The sequence below is a fragment of the Canis aureus genome, chromosome 22, assembly GCF_053574225.1.
Source record: "Canis aureus isolate CA01 chromosome 22, VMU_Caureus_v.1.0, whole genome shotgun sequence".
NCBI lineage: Eukaryota > Metazoa > Chordata > Mammalia > Carnivora > Canidae > Canis > Canis aureus.
This window is the reverse complement of record NC_135632.1, coordinates 21,676,410-21,700,906: the sequence shown is the minus strand read 5'-3', so window position 1 is coordinate 21,700,906 and position 24,497 is coordinate 21,676,410. Positions and strand designations below refer to the sequence as shown.

Genomic DNA, 24,497 nt, shown 5'->3' with positions numbered 1-24,497 from the left:
TGTAGAGACAGAAAGTAGATTAGTAGTTGCCAAGGAGTGGGAAATGCTAATGGGTATGGAGTTTCTGTTTGGAATGGTAAAAATGAATTCTGCTTCTGTTTGGAATGAAAAATGAAAAAAAAAAGTGTGGATATAATGAAAATCATTAATATGTATCCTTTAAATAGGTGATATGTGATTTATACCTCAATAAAGCTGTTGAAAAAAAGCCCAATAAAATCTAATTTCCCACAATGCCTAACTGCTGCCCATGTGCTACAATTCTGGCCAGTAAGATGTTGGTGGAAATATACCATGGAAAAGTTAATAGTGTCATAAAAAGAACTCAGCTAACTCATGACTTTTTGCCTTTTATCCTTTTGCCCTCTTACTAGGTCTAGGCCTTGGGGTGGGGAGGCCGCTGAGAGCAAAAGCATGCTGAAGATGGCAGAGCGGCAAAAACGGAGAAGACCAGGTAATAGATGATATCCTAGAATCACTATACCAGCTTGGTTTACCTCTCTCTGGATTTGTTATGGGAAAGAAACAAATGTGTATTTGGTTAAGTGATTACAGTTAGATTTCTATTACTTCTAGCCAAATTCTTTTTTTTTTTTTTTTTTTTTTTTAATTTTTTTTTTAATTTTTTATTTATTTATGATAGTCACAGAGAGAGAGAGAGAGAGAGAGAGGCAGAGACATAGGCAGAGGGAGAAGCAGGCTCCATGCACCGGGAGCCCGACGTGGGATTCGATCCCGGGTCTCCAGGATCACTCCCTGGGCCAAAGGCAGGCGCCAAACCGCTGCGCCACCCAGGGATCCCCCAAATTCTATACCTTATGATGCATTCCTATCAGCCTGTGCTTATTCTTGAAGCTAAGAAGACAAAAAGCATAAAAGTAGACTCAGAAAGGTGCAAAAAAGTTGATTCCAAATGTAACATTCAGGCACCACGAAGTGAGATTTAATCTCTCTTTTTTTCTTTAAGGGTAAATGGTTATTTTATTTTCAAACCATACATGTTTTCCCCAATCTTGATATATCCCCATAGGAGTGCTTATCCCTCTCTAAAAATAAATCACTAAGAAGAAATGCTTTAGTTTTGAAATATGGGATAAACCAAGTATAAACAAATGGCATATTATTATTTGCTCAAAAAATAATTTCAAATATCATTCCCATTTCTTTTTCTTTTTTCTTTTTTTTTAGTAAGTCTCTAACATCTATTCTTTGAAAGGTTAGGAGACATTTCTTATTAAGCCCTTAAAGAACAGTACTCAGAGAGCAAACAGAGGCCTGCAGATTCAGCTCACTTATATATAAAATATATATACATCCTTATGTAGGATGTTCGTGTGTTCTGAAGTTCAATGTTACCCTAAAATATGAAGCACAAAAATGAATGTAGGAACAAAAATTATTAGCTTAATAAGCAATAAGTATTTTTCCTTTCTAGCTTCATATATTATATCACCTCCTTTTTATTATATGAAGTGATGAGCATGAGGGGCAGACCCGGAAAACATCCTACCACGAAAGTCAATGGATTATTTCCTTTGGGATAACTATTTTCATATAGAACTCCAAATAAAGTTGACCTTGTGGAAATGTGAAACAATATGCCATTGGGCTAATTATTCCTGTGACCAAAGAAAAAGCAGGAAAAATGAAGTGACAGGTGGCCAAGGGATGGGGGGAATTCCTTTTAAGCCCCCAGTGGGGTGTGATATAGCCTTCCCTACCAGTCTCTTTATTTTATGCTATATTGGTTTGTATTACATAAAACTTAAACTCTTCAAAGTTGCATATAAATACCAAAATACCACACTGATAACATAAGAGTAGTTTAAATAAGAGATAATGCTTTTAAATAATCAGCAGACTTTTTTAAAACTTAATTGCTTGCATGCAAAAAGATGTTTTTACTCAATTCATTAAATATTCAGCCCTGCCACGTGTCAAGCACTAATTAAGCAAATACGAGATTTAGACATGAGTGACATACAAATCGCTATCCTCAAGGAATGCACAGCCAAGTGGTAAAAATAAGCTTACATCTTACCTTTGTCTGAGTACAAACCCAGGAACAAGGCTGAAAAGTAACTACAAAGCCTGGAGGAACAGGGTAAGGTGTCAGAACAGTCTTCTGGGCGCCTCGGTGATCTGGAGTGGAGTGTGGCACTCTAAAAGCAGCACATGCAAAGGAAAGGACACATGAAATGGCACATTGCGTGCAGACAGAAAGCAGTGAGTTGGTGAAGAAGCAGGAGGTGAAACTGCAAAGAATGGAGACTTCTAGACAGTTCAGAATTCTATCCCGAAGGCTTTGGGAAAATGCTAAAGAGGGTAAACAGGATAGTAGCTCTATGTTAGAAAAGCAGTACTCTGGCAGAGGCTGGCTGGGTGGGTGGGTGGGTTGGTTGGTTAAGGGCCAAAGCAAGTCCAGAAGTTATGGAGGCAATGGGGCAAAAGATTATGGTGGCAAGCAAGATGACCACCTTGGGTCTGAAGTCCTAAGGAAGTGAACTCAACAGGGGCTGATTTTCATATAATGGAGACATTTAAAATCTGTGTACTACCTCCCTGTCCCTTCACATTTTCCCCCCAATAAAAACATAGCCTTTACCACAACCAAAGGGACTGGGGCTAGAGTAGAGAGTCTTTTACACTTTGTAGACCAAATGACAAGAAAAAAGTGTCCTATACCCCCAAAGGGATTTCTTCCCTTTACTGGATCATTCCAATTAGCCTTGGAAACGTTTTGCGGTGCTATATCTTCGCCTGGAAAACAAACATGCTCTCCTTCCAGTCCCCCAACCCACAGCCCCAAATACTTCTTTGATCTGTAGTTAACAGCTCCATTTCCCTTCATCACAGAACTATTCAATAGCACTGACTACAGCAGGGAAGGTCTCTTCTTTCCCACTTTGTATCATATTTCAGCTTGCTCCAATTCCTACTGCTTTTGTCAATAACCTCCATAATGCCAAATCCCATAGAGGCTTCTTTCTCGATTTTGAAATACTTACTTTCCTGGGCTTCCATGACACCTCTTTTTCTGTTTTTGTTGTTGCTGTTTCCAACTACAGTGGCTTCTCAGTCCTTTTTTTGGTTATCTTTTCTTCCTTCATTAAAGAGTATAGGACTCAGTCCTAAAATGCCCTTCCATCTAAACTCTCTCCAGAGGTAAGTTTACCCAGTACCATGACTCTAAAGATAGTCTACATGTCACACTCCTACATTAATATGTTCAATGAGAACTCTTCCCTGGGGTGTAGACTCTCATCTCTCTACTTAGATAACCAACTGGCAACTCAAACATGGCCTATAACAGATTACTGATTCATTCCCTCTGCCAAAGCAAAATACTGTTCCTTCTGAAGTTTTTTTCCATCTAAGTATATAGTTTGGCCATACATCCAGATGCTCAAGCCCCAAACCAACTAGTCATCCGATTATTCTCTTTCATTCTCGATCCAACCCTCCAACATCCATCTAGGTCCTGTCTGTCAGAACGTGCCTCCAATCTGCCCCTTCCAATCGCCCACACTGCCTAAATTGGGCCCAAACCACTGTCTTTCCAAAACTATCCAATAGTTTCTTGAAGAGTCTTATTACTTTCCCCTTGCCTCCCTACAATTCAATCTTTACAAAAGACCTGGCATAGTATTTCTTAAATGACAAGTCAGATCATGTCACCTCCTTACTTTAAAAAATCCCGAATGAAAAATTCCATTTTATTTAGAATAAAATATGCACCGTGGCTTACAAGGCCCTACTGCTCTCTGTTCCTTTGTCTCTCAGACCTCATCTGGTACCTTCCCATCCATAACTACATTCTAGCCACACCAGTCTCTGTCCTCTTCTTCCAGCAGCAGCAGCAGCAGCAGCAGCAGCAGCTGAAAAATGAGCAGGTACGGCCAAGTCTAGAGGGCAGCTCGTTCCTGCTTTACGGTCTCTGCAATTATGTTCCTTCAACTTGGATTTTCTCATAGACAGCTTTTTGTCATTCAGATCTCAGCTCAAATGCCACCTGCTCAGAGAAGCTAAGTGTTACACCTAAAGTTTTTCTCTATAATACTGCTCTTTTTGTTTTTCATAGCACTTATCAATCTTACTTATGTTCATTATATGTTTCTCCCAACCAGAATATAAAACTAGAAAGGGAGGAACCTCATTTGTCCTACTTCCTGCATATCTTGAAAGCCAGACATACAAGTAGGCACTCAATAAATATACATGTATTGAATGAATAACCCAATCCTCCTTGTTTCTACAAATAAAATTTTCTTACAACGGGGGTGTTATAAGGAAGGAAAGACTGTAATAGAGCTCTAGGTCATTAGAGCCAGCTTATAATACCACATCAGTGCTTTGTTAATTTGCTTCTTTCCTATAAAAAGTATATTTTCGGCAAAATCTCTTCAATAATATTCACACCCTACAGCAAAAACAATTGGAAGACCAGCCACAGAAATCTTAGAACTGCTCTTTTCATTGAAGTCAATGACTCCAAGTAGCTCAGCAAGAAAAATCTATTTAAAGACTTACGTCACCTACTAAAACAAATGCACATACATAAAACAAACAGCTTACAAACATAAAAAGATAAGGTTAAAGGCATCACACATCCCAGTAAACTGAGGGCACCTCTGAGAGCAACTGCTAATTAGGGGTTAGAAGTCAGATGTCAGCACTTTTTCTTTTGAACTGATCTTGTACAAAGAACTGTGATTTCTAAACAAGGCAATAACCCAAACACAAAACAGAATGCACTGAATGTTGGAAGGGATGCTAGAACTAGAATTGAACCATTCTCTGTGTATAATACACATAAGAACTAGATAAATATTTGTTAACTGAATGCCTTCTTTAAGATTACAGGTTGTGAACAAAAACATTTGTAACTTACAAATTGTTCAAAGAGCTTTTAAAAAACTAGACATTCAAGGGGCTGAGTATTTCATAAAACCAAAGAACCAGTGTTATTAATAAATGGTACTCAGAAAAAACATGCTTTTGGCCTGCTTTTGACAGAGCAAGTGCTGTGTGAGTAATTTTTCTAGATGTTCTGATTCATAAAACTTCTTTAAGAATGGCAAAAGCCTCCAACTGCTATGCATTTTTCCTAATATACCTATGAGGACGGGAGCAGAGGCAGGCACCAATGGGCCTAACTATTTAGAAGGCCCATTCAACTCTACCTTAGGCCAACTACAACCAACCATAAATACATATATACCCCTCATTTAATGGCTCTGGAGAAAAGTTTCAATGTTTTAACACTTCCTTGTAACAACAATCCCAACTTCTTACTAGAATTTGGAGGTTGAGTAGAGTCAGCTATAACTGTGTTAGGGCTTAGGAGCCTGACTACATGGGTATTGACCTAGCAGGTACATGTTCAAAGACTTACCAAAACAACCAATCATTCTTTATGACCAATATTTTCAAAACTATAATATAAAAGAAATCCTTTAATTTTTCAAGTGTCTTAAAAAAGAACTTTATACTTAAGCCAACTTTAAGATAAACACAAAATTTATGTTTACTTTTTTTTTTTTTACACTACCCAGAACAGCTCAAGTACCCACTCTGTGCATAGCACTATTCTAGGTGCAATAAAAGGGATTCTTAACCTTAGAAGCATGATTTCACTTTCTGAAATTGTATTATCTCCTTTCCCAGAGAGTAAAAATAAATTAGATCACCATTGTTTACAACTGACCTGCCACAAGCCTATTTCTGGCTTATGGATATATTAATTCCTGTCAAGTTTAAGAGGTTTCAACGAACTCAGCTTCTACTTCCCCCAAAATAAGAAAGCAGAAATAACTTTCATTAAAAAAATAAAAAAGAAGCCGTTTCCTACGAAAGGACAGCCTCTGTTTCTAAGTTGTTTCTCCCCCCAGCTTTTCTTTAAGTTTTCTTCCTCCAATACTGCCTTTTCCTGCACGAGGCAAACCAGACATCTTTTTATGCTGTTTTCCTTTTCTTAAGAAAGAGAAATGTATCTTGAAGACAAACCAATCCCAAGACTAATGATAAATATAAAAAAAAAAGCAAAACACCAAAACTTTAAAGGTGAATCACCTACATTACCTTGATGAAGTAAAAAAATAAAAAAGCAGTTGGCACTAAGATAACTATTCCAAGTATCTGTGTTTAAACAATTTTAAAAACTGTTTATTTATTTTGTAAGAATGTACCCCTAGTCCAAAGTAACTATGTTTTAAAAAATTTGGGGCCAAAAAATTTACAAAAACTTTTTCAGTTCAACCTAATAAAAATGATATCTAGAAAATATTCCACATTATTAAGTCTGTCTTTAAAAGAAAGCTCAGATTCTAAAGCATTCCTAAGGCACGGTCTTCTGGAAGACTTAATGTGCTTCTGCTGGTGTTGCATGACGTACGAAGCATCCATGACTGGTTCCAAGTGAGCCCCGACAGGCACCGTACTCCTGATGCCATGGGACTGTGAGAGTAAAATCAGACATAGGCCCCCAGGGCTGCGTGGAACTCCGTGAGACACTGTACCAGCTGCTGGAACTTGGGCCTCTCCTCCGGATCTAAGGCCCAGCAACAAGCCATCACAGCAAATCTGCAGAGTGACAAAAATGGGAAATTGGGCTAATGATGATTCAGTACTCCTAATCTTCTGGTCAATTTGATGCCAGTTATGTCTCTCCCTAAAGGTAGGCGTGGGGACAATGACTTAAAAATGAATGAGTATTACTATATGTTGGCAGTTCTGAAATGAAAGAAAAAAAAAACTAACAGGTTTTCTGGATTTTATGTGTGGATTTCAATTCTTCATGATGTCATATCAAAATACATCAGCAAATACAGAAATTTCACATAAATACCTAAAACACAGACAAAATAATAATCTATGATTTTGGAGCAAAAGAACTTGGAGGAAGAGGATGACTAATCTAATCTGAGCTCTAAGCACCCTGGATCTACAGTAAAATTAGTGCAAAAGTTGCCACCACACCATGGTATAGAAACCTTCAGGGGATTCAGGAACCAAGACCACAGTCATCTGTGCACTCAATCACCTGAATAGCCTCCTGCCCACCCTACTCCCTTTTTATGGGAAGATTAGCTATATGATAAAGACAGGAAACAGGAACTGTCTCAGCCTGCAACATTTCCTTAACCTATCAGTTGACACCAAATAGCAAAGAAAGATGACAATGAGAAAGGCTTTCTACAACTAAGGCTGTATAAATGAAAGTTGGATACTCACTCTACATAGAATAACTGACATAATATTCAATATTTTCTTACTATGTACATTACTGGTCTCTCAGATTAGACTAAGCATGACAAATGTAAGAACTACAAGACGTTCTAATTTCAAATGTGTTAAAGAGTGAATGAGTCTGGCTGACTCTGGTTCTCCATGAGTCTAATTCAAATCCAAAGAGTCATTACTCTCCAAAGGAAGTCTCTGTATGAAATTGGGCACTAGCTCTTCTTCTTTTATCCCTCTATCATAAAGGGGAATGAAACCCATGTCTTTTAAGCTCAGAGAAACTCACAGCTCATCAGGACAGTTGATTGGTTGGGCTATTCGGTAACCATCCTTCAGGTATGCAGCCATCTCAAAGGGATCAATGTCCACATAGGGCGTCTGGCCCAGAGTCATGAGCTCCCACAGCGTCACTCCGAAGGCCCACTGAGGAGAGGAGAAACACAATGAAGGAAGATTTAAAACAGTTGTCAGAGTGCTGCTTCCCATGACCAGGTATGAACCAAAAATAGCACTCAACCCTCAAGGAAAGCAAGTTATTATTTACAAAAAAAAAAAAAAGTCTACCATAACTAGTTAGTTTCTCTTGTTGGAACAGAAAAGAACATCTTAATGAAGGCACTGTTTAAAATGAATATCATTTTACATATTCTAAGGTAATTAGATCCCTTGGAAAGAACTGTTTTTACTATTGATTACAAGACCAACCATCCAAAACTGCTAATTATATCTAAGATTTTCCTAATATGAAAAATCTGTTACATTAAATAACCATAGCTAGTTTGCAAAATTGAGAAGTGGAAAATGAGTATAAATTTAGCCTAACTGGAGGGAAGAACATTCTGAGTAAGTTAAATATGTATACGTAAAATATAAGATGTCATGGGTTTTTACTACATTCAAATAATTTATATTACCAGACGAAAGTAAGCTGGAAAAATACCTTCCAACCTTGCTTGAGTAAAAGATCAGATTTATTTAAAATCAGCATGTGAACTATTGGTAAGAACAGAAATCATAAGCTGTGGCAAGAATATTTGTTCATGGTCCAACCAGGGCTCCCCATTTTGGCCCAGCTGTGCTTACACTCGCTCACAGGGATTGTGCAGAGGGCAGGCAACGTATCTACACAGAGTTACTGCCATGCAGCCAGAAAAGACTCAGAGCAGAGACTCCTGATGATCCACTGCCACTCACGAACCTGAAGTCAACAAAGCTGAAGCTGGAAGAGGAGGAAGGTATCATGTTTACGAGTCCCTTCTGTTCTAGACATTTTGAATCCTTTATCTCCATCTAATTTTCACAACAATGGGAAGTAGGTATACATTGTAAAGTCTAGGACAGGTTTCTTAACTTCAGCACTATGTATATTGTGGGCTGCAAAATTCTTTGTTGTGAGAGGCTATCCTGTACCTTGTGGGATGTTTAGCAATATCCCTGGCATCTACTAGATGCCCCAAAAGTGTGATAACTGAGAATATCTCCAGGTATTACCTAATGTTCCCTCATGGGGAGGACAAAACTGTCCCTTGAGAACCACTAAGCTAGACTAATCAAGGAAAATAAAGGACACAAATTACTGTTATCAGAAATGAAAGAGGGAACATCATTACATCAAAAAATAGACTCAACTTTATGACAATAAATTCAGTAACTTAGATGAAAAGAACAAATTTCTCAAAAGACACAAATTACCAAAATAGACATAAGAATAAGTAGAAAACTTATGTAGCCCATATCTATTAAAGAAACTGAATTCAGGGTGCCTGGGTAGCTCAGTAAGCTGAGTGTCTGCCTTCGACTCAGATCATGATCCCAGGGTCCTGGAATCGAGCCCTGCTCAGTGGGGAGCCTGCTTCTCCCTCTCCCCCTGCCCCTCCACTCATGCTCTCTCTCAAATAATTAAAAAAAAAAAAAAGAAAGAAAAGAAATTGAATTCATAGTTAAAAATCTTTCCACGAAGAAAACTGCATCGTATTTCACTGAGTGAATTCCATCAAACTTGAAAGAAAAAAAAAAAAAAAAACAGGACAAATTTTTATTAGTTTCCTAAGGCTTCCACAATGAAGCACCACAAACTAGGTGGCTTAAACAACAGTATGTATTATCCCACAATTCTGGAGTCTGGAAATTCAAAATCAAGGTGTCACCAGGGCTTTGCACCCTCTGAAACTCATGGGGAAGGATCCTTCCTCGCTTATCCCCCAGCTTTTGATGGTGGCCTTGGCTTGTAGAAGCAGCACTTCATTCTCTGCCTCTGTTTTCACGAACATTCTTCCCTCACATGTCTGTGTCTCTTCTTATAAGGATACTAGTCATACTGGATTAAGGTCCACCCTAATTGAGCATAACCTCATCCTAACATTATATCTGCAATAGCCTCATTTTCAAATAATGTCACATTCTAAGGTACTGGAAGTTAGGACTTCAACCTATTTTTTACAGAGGGCACAGTTCAACTTTCAACACAATCCTACACAAACTCTTTCAAAAACAGGGCAAGAAAAATATCTCCCAACTCCATTTATTTTTTTATTTTTATTTTTTTTAAATTTTTATTTATTTATGATAGTCACAGAGAGAGAGAGAGGCAGAGACACAGGCAGAGGGAGAAGCAGGCTCCATGCACCAGGAGCCTGATGTGGGATTCGATCCCGGGTCTCCAGGATTGCGCCCTGGGCCAAAGGCAGGCGCCAAACCGCTGCGCCACCCAGGGATCCCCCAACTCCATTTAAAGGCAGGATTCTCTTAAATACCAAAATCCAAAAGTTAAACCTTTGGAATTTAGTATCTTTTTCATTAACAGATCATTAGGGTGGAGCAATGCCCATCCCAGATGTCTCTGTTTTTGAAGAGGAGCGGGGGAGAAAAGGAAGAGAGGAACAGATGGGGACAGATGTATAGTTTTAAAATCTCCATAGAAGGGCACCCAGGCAGCAAAGTCAGTTAAGCATCTGAGTATTGCTTACAGCTCAGGTTGTGATCACAGGGTCCTGGGATTGAGACCCACATCACACTCTGCACTCAGTGCAGAGTCTGCTTGGGATTCTCTCCCTCTCCCTTTGCCCCTGAAAATGTGCTCACGCACTCTTTGAGATAAATAATAAATCTTTAAAAAAAAAATCTCATGGAGACAGAGCCTACTAATTTTCCCTAAAACTACTGGTTTAAAAATGGAAAATGATTTCAAATTAATAAAAGTTAAAGGAAGGTACCTGCATACATCCAGGTATTTGTCTATCTTAAAAGCACACTCTAGGTAAACATTTAATAATGACAATGATTAGTAATGCTTAATTTAAAAAATCATGTCTAATTTCTTTATGGAAGATAGTGCACTACTCTGATGAAATAGAGTTGAAAAAAGTAATAAAACTGGCTGGGTGTTCCTACCCCTTCTTCATGAAATGAGATGGATCTGTTCTTATTCACTGATTGTGGCAGCAGCTATGGATAAGGAATAATCAGTCCAAACCAGATTTTGGAGGAAGAAACAATGGGAATTAATAAAAAGTGGGTACTGCCATATTGTACACAGTGGACAAACCCCATTCACTGACAAGGGAGGTACACTCTGACAACTTCTGACTATAAGGGACTTTCACAGTAATGCTGCTGGTATCTGAGATATGGAAGGTACACAGGTATGAAAATAGTATAATGTATATAAGCTGACTTTAAAAAATTATTTTTTTCACACTGTTTTGTCCACATTATTAACACTGAGCACCCACCTAAGGTCTATTATATATTGCAACCCTAATAAACACACACAAAAAAGAACAATAAACCCGAAGGGTACATTGCAGTTTCATTTCCTTAAAAGCCAACAAAAGTGATTAATTATATGTTGGCTCGCTAACTCTTTAAAAAATATCAAGACCAAACAGCAAAAAGATGATTTGTGGAAAAACTGCTCTCCAAAGTCTTCCGATAACTAAGCCATTTAAAATTTAGACAGACTTATTCTATAATTTCCTTTTGTTTGACGTCGTTGGAAAAGGGGCAATAAGAAGGTCAAGCTGTTTTTTCCAGAGTTTTATGAAAGGCTACTGCTACATCCGTTTAAAGCACATTTAGAGAATAACAACGTTCTTTTTTTCATCTTAGTCCTCTTCTCTCAATTTGTGTTATTTTATAGCTTCTTAATATGTAGGATATGAAACTTTTTTTCACTAGCAACATATACTCATTGAGTTGTCAAAGTATATAAATAAAATTCTTTTTTTACTCTTTAATGGAATATTAACTAATGCTGGGACTATTAGGAGATTTCCATTCTGTTACTTCAGGAACTTATAAGGCAAGGCTGACCTCGGTATACTATATACTCTGCTGAGAAAAGAATTTTATCCTTTTCTAAAGGGTCTCCCATCTGACCACAATAAAAGCATCACAATGAAGTGTTTTATGACTGACTTTTCTGTTAATACTAGAAACCTAGCATTTCCTTCTCACATATGGAAATGGATTCAGATGACCAAAGACCCATTAATTTAATCTGGGCCAAGTGCTTTCCCAGCTTGACTAATGAAAAGAATCATCTAAGGTGTGTTTTAAACAAATCTTTGTCTTAAGATCTAGCAAATTTAGAAATTAATCTTCTACGTGTTAGCAGCAGTGGTCAGATAACAAAGATAGCTTTTATTTTTTATTGCAGTATAGCTGACATCCAATAAAATGCACATAATGTGCTTGATCTGGTAAGCTCATATATGTTTATGTATACATTCCTGCAACCATCGCCAAATCAAGATAATGAACAAATTCATCACCTCTAGAATCCTTCCCTCCTGCCTCTCCCCATTGCCACCCCTATCATCCCCAAGTAACCATTAATCTGCTTTCTGTCATGAGTTTGCATTTTCTAGAATTTTATATAAATGGAAACCATTCAAACAATATACTTTTTTGCCTAGCTTCTTTCACTTAGAATAATGATTCTGGCATTTATCTATGACATAGTATATATTGACAGTTCATTCTTTTCATTGTTGAATAGTAGTCCATTATATGAATACAGTGGCTTGTTTATCCATTTACCTACTGATGGACATTTAGATTATTTCCAGGTTTAGTTACTGAAAATTGTTATAAACATCTGTGTACAAGTACTGGTAAGGATACATGCTTTCATTAAGTTAGAAGCGAAGTGATTGCATATGGTAGGTATATTCAGCTTCTGGGGGGTGAGAAGCAGAGGGGGAGGGAGGGAGAGAATCTTAAGCAGGCTCCATGCTGGGTCTCACAATCCTGAGATCATGACCCTGAGCCGAAATCAACAGTTAGAAGCTTACTGACTGGGCCACCCAGGTGCTTCAGATGTTTTACTTTTTAAGAAACTGCCAAGCCATTTCCCAAAGTGAATGTACCATATGTTTAGATTCCCACCAGCAAGCAGCATAAGAAAGCTATGTTTCTCCATATCCTTGCTAACACTTCAGTCTTCAATTTTAGCCATACAAATGGGTGTGTAATGCTATCTCACTGTGGTTTTACTTTGCATTCTGATGACTAATGAATTTGACTTTCATATGCTTATTTGACATTTGTATATCTTCATTGGTGAAGCATATCTTCAAATATTTTGCCCATTTTTGTTACTAAGTTTTAAGAATTCTTTATATATTTTTCATGTATTTCCTTTATCAGATGTGTATGATTTGCAAATATTTTCTGAGTGTGACTTGTCTTTTCATTCTCTTGATACTGTATTTCAAAGAGCACAAGTTGAAAATTTTGATAGCTTGATTTATTCTCCCAGGGATTTTGATTTGGTCCCAAGGAATCTTTCCTTAACACAAAGTTCCAAAGGATTTTCACCTACGTTCTCTTCTAAAATTGCTATAGTTTTAGATTTTACATTCAAATCTCTGATCTATTTTGAGTTAATTTTTGTATATATGGAGCTAGGTATGGATCAAAATTCATTTTTTTTGTAGCTGCATATCCAACTGCTCTAGGACTGTTTAAAAGACAATCCTTTCTCCACCAAATTGCCTTTGCCCTTTTTTGCAAATTAACTGTCCATACATATGCGGATCAACTTTTAAGTATTCTGTTCTGTTTAACTTGTCTATCTTAATGCTAACATTACACTGTCTTGATTACTGTAACTTTAAATCAGACCTCCAACTTTTTTTTTTAAAGCTCTTTTGGCTATTCTAGGTTCTCTGCATTTCTTTATCTATTTTAGAATCAAACTGTCAATTTTTACCCTCAAAATTAAAAGCCTGCAAAACTTTTCTTTGGGATTGTGTCAAATCTATAGATCAACTTGGAGATAACATCTTAATATTGAGATTTCTGATAAATAAACAATGGGATAGCTCTCCATTTATATAGGTCCTTAATTTCTTTCAAATAATGTTTTATAGTTTTCATTGTGTAGATATTTCATATTTTTTTCAGATATTTCCCAAGAACTTCATATTTTTGGATCCTTTTATGTTTTTTAAAAACTTAGGGGAAGAAAACAATATGGAGGTTCCTCAAAAAATTAAAAATAGATCTACATGAGATCTGGTAATTCCACTACCAGGTATACCCAAAAGAAATGAAAATAGGGGGAATCCCTGGGTGGCTCAGTGGTTTAGCGCCGCCTTTGGCCCAGGGTGTGATCCTGGAGTCCTGGGGATCGAGTCCCATGTCGGGCTCCCTGCATGGAGCCTGCTTCTCTCTCTGCCTGTGTCTCTGCCTCTCTCTGTCTCTCATGAATAAATAAAATATTTTTTTAAAAAAAGAAAGAAATGAAAATAGTATTTTGAAGAGATAAATGCGCCCCTATGTTGACTGCAGCATTATTCACAACAGCCAAGATATGGAAACAACCTAAATGCCCCTCTACTGATGAATGCATAACAAAGATGTGGCATATACACAACGGAGTATTATTCATATAATGAATTAGAAAATGTTCTCTCCTCAATTTCCTGAGAGTGTATAGAATTTGTACTATTTCTTCTTTAAATGTTTGGAATGCCAGTGACCTAAAATTTCTCTGGACCCAGAGTTTTCTCTTTCAGGCAGGTTTTTAACTAAACATTCCATTTCCTTAATAGATACATGGCTATTCAGATCATCAATTTCTTAAGCTCTGAAAGTTATTTTTCAAAAAATTTGTCCATTTCACCTAAGTGCATGAATTTACTGGGAAAAAGTTCATAATATTTTTACTACCAAATACTTGTGAGAATCTGTAATGCTATCACCTTTCTCATTCACTACATTGTTAATTTGCAACATCTTTTTTCCTGTTTAGTCTGGTGAGAGATTTATCATAAGTATTCTCACAGTTTAGGCACTGGTTTCACTGATTTTCTCTATTGTTTTTCTATTTCATATTGCACTGAATTCTGTCTATATTATTTTTTTTCACCTACTTACCCGGGGTTTAATTTGCTCTTCTTCTAGGTTTTTTTTTTTTTTTAAAGATTTTATTTATTTATTCATGAGACACATAGAGAGAGAGAGGCAGAGACACAGGCAGAGGAAGAAGCAGGCTCCATGCAGGGAGCCCGATGTGGGACTCAATTCCGGGTCTCCAGGATCACACCCTGGTCTAAAGGCGGCGCTAAACCGCTGAGCTACCCAGGCTGCCCATCTTTTTCTAGTTTTTAAGGTAAAAACTAAGGTCCCTGATTTGAGACTTTTCTTCTTTTCTAATATTGAGGTTTAATAGTATAAATATTCTCCTTAACAATTTTCTATTTTATTAATGAGAGAGGGGGCACTAAAATATGTTCAATTATTTTAAAGAGATTTAAATAAGAAAAAGTACATATTTATGCATATAGTTACCATTTCTGGTGCTCTCTGTTCCTTTGTATAGCTCCATATTTCCATCTAGTATCGTTGGTTCTGAAAGGACTTTTTAAAATATTTTTTATATGTGGGTTTGCTTATGACAATTATTTCAGCTTTGGTATTTCTTTAAAAAGTCATTATTTCCCCTTCATTTTTTAAAGATATTTTCACTGGATATAGAATTCTATGTTTATAGGAGTTTTTCTTACAGTTACTTTAAAAATGTTTAACTGTCTTCTCCTGTGCACTGCTTCCAATGAGAAAATTGTTGTCATCCTTTTTGTTTCCTTTGTATATTAACATTTTTTTCCCAGCTGCTTCTAAGATTTTCTCTTTATCACTAGTTTTCAACAATTTGATTATAATGCACTGTGTTTTAGTTTCTTTCTTTTTTTATTTTATTATTATTATTTTTTAATGATAGTCACAGAGAGAGAGAGAGAGGCAGAGACATAGGCAGAGGGAGAAGCAGGCTCCATGCACCGGGAGCCCGGTGTGGGATTCGATCCTGGGTCTCCAAGATCGCGCCCTGGGGCAAAGGCAGGCGCCGAACCGCTGTGCCACCCAGGGATCCCTGTGGTTTAGTTTCTTTTTGCTTCTTGGATTTGGGGTTTGTTCAGTTCTAAAATCTGTGGGTTTATAGTTTTCACCAAATGTGGAAACATCTCAGTCTTTCTTAGTTTTTCTATCCCTCCCCTTCATTCTGTGAACCCCAACTGCACATATATTCAGCAATGTGAAGTTGTTCCAATGAGAGATCCTTCTTCAAGAATTTCCTGTATCTTCTCTCTCCTTCAAGAGCTTTACTCCCATCTGGAAGAAAAGTACTCTTCCTCCCACGCCAAGACTACACCTTTATCTGGCCTCTTGAGCCCATTCACCTATTATCTCTTGGACATCCTCTCCAAAAACCACACATCCAATCTTTCTCCCCATGTTTCCCTGGCCTAAAAAGCAAACCAAATGGATCCAATTAAAAAACAAAACAAAACAAAAAATCCCCAGAAAAGTAACAAAATTAAGCCTCACTTAATCCTGCCATCCCATCAAACTAAAATCATTTCACTCCTCTTCATAGCTGTTCTTCAAAGGACAATCCACTTATTGCCCTCCCTTGAACATTTCCCACAAAACCCACAATCACATCTATCCTTAATGATTTACTAAATCCACTAATTCAAATGCCCTGAATGATTTCCTCACCCTTTCTGACCACTGCAGGTATGTTTACAAATTAAAGTCTCTTTGAAATTATTTCTTTCCTTGGCTTCGATGACACAGCATTCAATTTGTTTTAATTCTTCATTCATCATTCTTTTCTCACTAACTGAAACTACATATTCCCTACATTCTTCCCTTGGCTTTCTCCTCTGTATATATTCACTACCTCTGGGATCAAACCCTTCTGTTCATTCAATCTCCACTTTAATGAAGCTGATCTCCAATTTCTAATATCCTGCTTCTATGTTTTTCCAGAATTCCAGACCTGCATTCCATCCATTAATATCCTGAATTCAATATGCCTCATATCAAATCAATCCTATTTTCCCCAAACCAGATATTCTACCTATTGTCTTCAACTGTGTTATATCTTCACACTAACTTAAGATTTACTCCAAGCAGAAGGACAAACATTATATGGTCTCATTCATTTGGGGAATATAAAATATAGTGAAAGGGAATAAAGGGGAAAGGAGAAAAAATGAGTGGGAAATATCAGAAAGGGAGACAGAACATGATAAGACTCCTCACTCTGGGAAAGGAACAAGGGGTGTAGAAAGGGAGGTGGGCGGGGGGTGGGGGTGACTGGGTGACAGGCACTGAGGGGGGCACTTGATGGGATGAGCACTGGGTGTTATTCTATATGTTGGCAAATTGAACACCAATAAAAAAAAAAAAAAACAGATTTACTCCAACCACAGAACTAAAGAAAAGTACAGATCAAAGATTGCACTGAAGTTTTCAGAAACATGGGCATCAGGAAGAAAGGCAGAGTAGATATCTATGCAATATATCTAATAGGTAAGAGGGGAGCCTCAGTGCACAAAGGTCAATTAATAAATTTACTCATAAATAACAACTATAGTCAAAAAAGATGGAATCTCTGAAGTCAAGTCTGTGGGAATAAGACAAGGAGAAATGTGAGATTCAGCATGGAAATACAGAGGATAAGGGGTCAGTGTGAGCCATTCAGGATCCTTTTACAAATTCAAGTACACAGCTCTGCAGGGATAAGATTAACATAGCTGGCTGTGAATGTTCTTAAAATAAATGACCCAAAAGGTATATATATGTACATCAATTTCAAGTCTGTAACTGTGGAACACCTGCTAAAGAAAAAAGAAGGAAAGCAGAGTTTCCACTGCCCATTCTAGGAAGAATAACTTATGCATAAAAATATAAGGCATCAGTGGTAGGTGCCATTAGGTAAGTACAAAATTCTCTGGGGGTCCAAAGAAGACCAAATCAAAGGGCAAAAAGTAACTTGTGTCTTTGGATCCAGGAGGAATTCCAGATTGGATGAAATGCAAAATATAAGGAAATGCACAATGGAAATTATAAAGCTAAAACAGGAAGGTAAGGTAAGAAACAGAAGGCTTTGCAAACCAGAGGAAGGAGTATGGATCTTTCTTTATCAACTCCCTATAAATAAAAGTTCACTTTGAAAATTAACAACTCAGGAAACAACAGATGTTGGCAAGGATGTGGAGAAAAAAGAACCCTCTTTACACCACTGATAGGAATGCAAACTGGTGCAGTCACTCTGGAAAACAGTATGGAAGTTCCTCAAAAAGTTAAAAATAGAGCTACCCTACAACCCAGCAATTGCACTATTAGGTATTTATCCAAAGGATACACACATAGTGATTTGAAGGGGCACATGCACCCCAATGTTTACAGCAGCAATGTCCATAATAGCCAAAATATGGAAAGAGCCCAGATGTCCACTAACAGATGAATGGATTAAGAAGATGTATACACACACACACACACACACACACACACACAAACACACACATATCCCAACCGTGGAATATTACTCAGCCATCAAAAAGAATTAAATCTTGCCATTTATAATATTGTGGATAGAACTAGAGGGTATTATGCTAAATGAAAGAAGTCAGTCAGAGAAAGACAGATACCATACGATTTTACTCATTTGTGGAATTTAAGAAACAAAACAGGTGAAAAATAGGGGAAGTGAAGGAAGAATAAAATAAGATGAAAACAGAGTAAGACAATCATAAAAGACTCCTAACTATAGGAAACTGAGAGTCACTCAGTGACTGAGTGGAGTCAGTCACTGGGCGGGGCTGGTGGGCGGGGAAATGGGGCAATTGGGTGATGAGCATTAAGGAGGGCACTTGATGTAATGAGTACTGGGTGTTGTATGCAACTAATGGATCATTAAATTCTATCTCTGCAACTAATAACACAGTATATGTTAACTAAATTGAAGTAAAAAAAAAGTTCAATTTGAAGATCAAAATATCATGGAGGAATATTCATAGCAGTGAAAGCTTAAGTTCACCTAACTAACATTGATTGATTTTCACAAGTTTTTAAAAGTGACATCACTGTGCACAAAGTACAGGCTTTACTGATATATATATATATATATATATTTTTTTTTTTTTTACTATATATATATCCCATCCTAAATATCCAATGTTCAAAGCTTTTATTATCCTATGAATTTTAAGTTTTCAGACATAGTTTCTAGGCTTTTTCAATAACCAAAACTGAAATATACATCTTTAAGAAGGAGTATATTACTTTAAGAAAGCTTTACTATTTAAAATTTAAGACCTCATTAATAAATGTATATTCATGACCCTTAAAGTGGATCTTTCAGCAGTTCTTCCAAGGTTAACTATTACCTAAAAATCTTAATACTCCTCAGATTTATCACTGTGGAAATATTTTTTATTCCAGCTAAATAAATGAACCTAGATATAGAATGACTATACATAAAATGTACTGACTGCATCAGGTAAAAAATTTAGTACATGTTGCTAATTCAACTTCAAAAGTCAACAATCTTTAGGCACAGAGTGTCATACATGATTGAAAACAGACCACTTCTAAAAAAAAAAAAAGAGAGAGAGAGAGACCACTTCTGCTATGTATCTACCCTAGAATCTGTGATTAGAAAAGAGAAAAGAACAAATATTGGATACCTACCAGGCCATCACATGTATCTATCTATGACACTTTTCCTCTATTACACTAGATGCTTCGACACTGCTCCATCAGAACACAGGCTATCTGAAGGTAATGTTAAATAGAATGATAAGTACAAGAAAGGAAAGGAAAAGGGATGTTCACGAGATCTCTTGAGGAAAACATCTATTCTTAAGGAGAGTCTAATACAGAAAATACATCAAGGGCAATACCTGATCACAAGACAGCAACTGATCCAAATTTTTAAACAATTAAAAATTCTTTTTTAATATTAGTAATATTAAACTTTAAATCTTTATTTCCTAATGTCTGAATAATCCTTTCACCTCTCTGGCTTTTCTTTAATGTCTTTACAGTAATTCATCTAAATGCTAATTTTTATTTAGTTATTTCTTATTGAAGTATAGCTGACAATGGTACATTAGTTTCAGGTGTACAACACAGCGATTCATTATGCAAGTTTATACATTATGCTACACTCCCAAGTATTAGCTACAATCTGTCACCATACAATGCTATTTCTCTTAAAATGTGAATTTTATGTTTAAATAATTAGTCTAAGATTTTGTTGATGTGTAAAACCTGCAACCATAGTGAAAGCAAATAAATGCTGGAAACCTAAGCATTATTCTAAAATGACTAATAAAGAAACAATATAAAATAGAAAGTTTTCCCACACTTTTACAACTAAGAAGCATTCTCTGAAAACTGGACCTTTCTCTTTGATATCACACAGTAGTTCAAACGACCACTCTTCATGGGCATATTATGAATGTGAGTTTCTCCTGCTCAAGTCTGCTCAGGGTGTGGCAATGACCTCCCATGGCACTGGGCAAACAAGCGTAGTAAGAAGCACTTTGCTGTAGATACAACAGCTGGATAATTTTATAGATTTCTTTCCTTCTTCTAGGTCATCTTTTATGTTCACAAAATAAATACTGTAAAGGCACAGGAACATATTTTAATTTACTTTACACCCTAAAAACTATTCAAATACCTTAAAGAATCTCATTACCACAAGCCATACTGATAAGATTAGCATGGAAATCATTTCCTTGACTTGTTTTTCCCAAGAAAATGTTTTTTAAACACAATGTAACACTGTAAAGACAAAAAAGCACTAAGAAAGAAACTCTTAATTGTGCATTCCTGATTGCATTGAGTCTCTTAATAGGATATAGTCTCTTAACAGCAGAATTATGTTAGCTACTATAATTACCTAAATAATTGAAAGAAGATATAAATCAAGAAATCTATTTTCAAATAAAGGAAAAGAAAGTTACACAAAAAAAATCTATGGTGGTACCCTACATGTGATGAAAACAATAAAAACAATATCCAGAAATTCTTAAGAATGCCTAAGATGATGTCATATCTTGGAATAATAAAAGAGATTTATAACTAGTCAAAATCTAGTTGTGCATATTTCCTAAGTTCAACAGTTAAAAGCTGATATTAACATTATAAGAATCTTGACATACTGAAGTACTGAATCCTTCCAGTAAAAATTGTGAAAACACAAGCAAGAGATGCAATGTATTACTTTTAAGATGGAAAACATTAATGTATTTCCAAACAAATCACATAGAACTTTCAACCATAAAAAAAATACAAAAATGTTAACGATCTTTTAAAGAACAAAGAAAATACTCTCTCCAAGGCAATAATATCATTTGTTAGGTGCTATATTTACACCTGAAATTATTTTACATGTGCAGAGACTGGTGAGAGTGGGATTACACTACTTATTTTGCATATGACTATGTATAAAGTTTCTCAGCCCCAAAATAGCATATTAACTGTAGCTTTTATTTTTATTAGTATTATTTTTTTAATTTATTTATGATAGTCACAGAGAGAGAGAGAGAGAGAGAGAGAGAGAGAGAGAGACACAGGCAGAGGGAGAAGCAGGCTCCATGCACCGGGAGCCCGACGTGGGATTCGATCCCGGGTCTCCAGGATCGCGCCCTGGGCCAAAGGCAGGCGCCAAACCGCTGCGCCACCCAGGGATCCCTAACTGTAGCTTTTAAACCCCCAACTCCATCCATAAAGGAAAAGCAGGAACAGAGAATAATGATTATACATACATATTTTTAATACAAATATTAAAACACAATCTTAAACATTTATGTATTAATATAAGAACTCCAAAAAGCAGAGCTGCCTAGATGGCTCAGATGGTTAAGCATCTGCCTTCAGCTCAGGTCATGATCTCAGGGTCCTAGGATTGAGCCCCATGGCAGGCTCTCTGCTCAATGAGGAGTCGGCTTCTCCCTCTCACTCTCCTGTGCTCTCCCTCTTTCTCAAATAAATAAATAAAATCTTAGAGAAAAAAAAAGATTTCAAAAAGTATTCAATCCCAGAAAACTGAAAAATGGATTTTTACATTAATATTTTTATCAGTCATTGGAAACAGAACAGTGTTCCCATTCCTTTAATCTTAATTAGCCAAGGCAAAAGATATTTAAGGAAAAAATATATATACACACATATATTTTAAAAGAAATGAATTACTAGGAATCTAAAGAAGAAAAATCTGAACATTTTATGAGTTAACCATGTTGAATGTAAATCAATGGGTACTCTCACCATCACATTCTAAGTACAGCCAGAAGAATTTGGGTCACAGCCATTTTAAATGCTGGGGTTCCTGTGTGGCTCAGTTGATTAAGCATCTGCCTTTAGCTCAGACCATGATCTGAGGGTCCTGAGATCCAGCCCCACACTGGACTCCCTGTTCACTGGGGAACTTGCTTTTTCCTCTCCTCCCTGCTTGTCCTTTCTCTTGCTATCTCTGCCACGATTATCTCTCTTAGTAGATTTGAAAAACCATATAGTTCTACTTTAACTGATACTATGTTTTAAAGTTATGTGCTAAAACCAAAGTTAAACTCATTTGCACCCCATGAAAACAGCTTTGCTTAATGTAGGAGCTGGTAAAGAATTCCAGCTACAATTCAGAACTTCTAAATAAAGATCTGGCAACTCCTCAAAACTAGTACCATATCAATAATAGTACAACTGGTCCTTAATGATACTCAATTTACAGCTGTGTGCTAACCTAAAATCAAACTCTGCTTTCTCTTTTTATATTACTTGAGAAAAATCAAAAACAAAAATGTAACCCTTCCCTCCCCTCAAAAAAGCTTATCCTGGATTATACAGGAGGGTCCTAAATGCAATCATATGTATCTTTACCAGAGACAAGCAGAAGGAGTTTTAAGAGATAGACATAAACGAGGAGAAGGTGATGTGAACATGAAGCAGAGAGATGTAGCCAGGAGGGATGCAAACAGTCACCTTAAGCTGGAAGAAGCAAGGAAGTACACTTACTAGATTAAAACAAATAGAAAAATAGTTAAAACATAAAGCCTGTTCTCCATTCTACTGATATGCAAGAGTCCCAGCACTTACCACATCACTAGCGCTGGAGAACTCATTATTAACCAGACTTTCCAGAGCCATCCACCGAACTGGCCTGTTTTCGTTGTCCCCTAGACAATGATAGTCCATGGGGAACAAGTCTCTGGAGAGAGCATTATCTGTGATCTTAACTTGAAGTGTGTCATCAATGCTGAAAAGTAAAGACATGAACATCAAATACAATCAGAGTATTTAAAACATTTGGATCACAGTTACTCTTAAATACAACACAATGCCCACTGTAACTCCTGGAGACAACCTCAAATCCAGAGAAAACCAAACATGAATGACAATGACGAGCTCAGAACACCTACACACAGTTTCTAGCAGCCAGGTCTTTGTGGATAACTTCCCTTCTGGCCAGATAGCTCATTCCACAGGCAATCTGAATTGCCATGTGTACCAGGTCTTGTTGAGAAATTGCCTGTGGTTTAAAAAAAAAAAAAAAAAAAAGACATTGTTTGCAGTTAGCACAAAAATGATGATGGCAGCCAGCTGCTTATTTTATTCGACAATCCTACTCCATCCCAAAATACTTCTTTACACCTACACACAGAGTTTTAAAAAGCTACTTCTTCGACAAGAATACGTTCTCATAGCTCCCTATATTTGTATCTACTATAGTCTTACCATTCTGCAATGTAACTTACCATTTACTTTACCACCTCTCTCATCTCATATTGGGAATAGCTCCCCAACACCCAGGACATACAGCAGCTGCTCTGTAATTCAGCTGTTCCATAAATGCCAAATTCTCAAGGTAATATTTAATTGCTTATTATTTGATAACCTGTTCTTTTCTTAAAAGCTAATAGTTTGGATTAGGAGATGATCTCTGGAGACCATTTTCAAGCTAATGGTCTACAGCTCTCACTACTGCTATACTCCTCTAGAGTCAGCATGCCAGTCTGTGGGCTGGGGAATGAAATTCTTCCTCAGGTGATGCTGATGGGCTACAGCCTCCAACAACTTGTTGGGAAACCTGACTTTAATCCTGTCAATTTACAAAGTGTCCTGATGTATTAAGTCAAATATTCAATACAGCTTTCAAAGCCACTTTCTCCTGGCAACTGTAGTAAGTACATTATTATAAACCCTAAAATAAACTAAATGTGGCTACAAGTTACAATAGGCAACAAAACATCAGCTAGGCTTTAAGACATCTACCATCATGTGCCTGGAATGTAACCAAATGCTCCACAGCTATGTACACAAGCAATAAAGAGAAGAAAACTCTTAGATGACTGACATAGCCAAGGATATTAAAAACAGATCCAATTATCCCCATAATTCAGACTTCTAGTCACCACCGGCTTTTGATACAATATGAACCAAATGACTCAGACAAGTGTGTTTCCACTCCTAGAAGGGAGATCTAGTATCAGTGCCTTCAAAGAGTTATCAGGAAAATGACTGAGATGGTGTTAAGAGAGAGTCTGAGGTAATTATAAATAAACATATAATGGATAAAATGGAAAAACTTCAGCATCAGTAAAGTGCAACCTTCAAAACAGGTATCATAAATCATCTTCCTCTAAATCAACAGGTTATAAATACCTTCTGGCTCATTTTGAGTTCCTTTTTGCAGGGTTTTACACAGTTTATATATAAGAAAGTTAACATCTACTTTCAAGGAAACTATCAGAAGTTCCTGGTAAATTATTGATATTTGGGCAAATTTTTCTCACCTGAGGATTATTGGCCTCTACTAATTTGCACTGCCGTAAAAACAATTTAAGATTCCCCCAATTCATGTAAGGCAGTATCACCATGGGCTTTTCTCCTTCTTCTATACATACATGCGTAATAGGAAGAAGATTTCTAAAAAAAAAAAAAAAAGAAGA

The 24,497-nt window shown here is 36.7% G+C and overlaps 1 protein-coding gene across 4 annotated transcripts in view; it reads right to left on the bottom strand.

The window, feature by feature from the left end:
- Window positions 1–6,139: 6,139 nt before the first annotated feature.
- The window catches only part of RYK (receptor like tyrosine kinase), an 88,820-nt gene continuing 70,462 nt past the window's right edge, over window positions 6,140–24,497 (bottom strand). For all 4 annotated transcript variants that reach the window (XM_077865082.1, XM_077865083.1, XM_077865085.1 and 1 more), the window contains exons 11-15: window positions 24,342–24,474; window positions 22,968–23,077; window positions 22,645–22,804; window positions 7,529–7,665; window positions 6,140–6,582 (exon numbers count right to left, since the gene is read on the bottom strand). In XM_077865082.1, coding sequence (XP_077721208.1) covers window positions 6,471–6,582; window positions 7,529–7,665; window positions 22,645–22,804; window positions 22,968–23,077; window positions 24,342–24,474 — 652 coding nt within the window. In that variant the 3' untranslated portion in view covers window positions 6,140–6,470. The remainder of the gene's footprint in view (window positions 6,583–7,528; window positions 7,666–22,644; window positions 22,805–22,967; window positions 23,078–24,341; window positions 24,475–24,497) is intronic.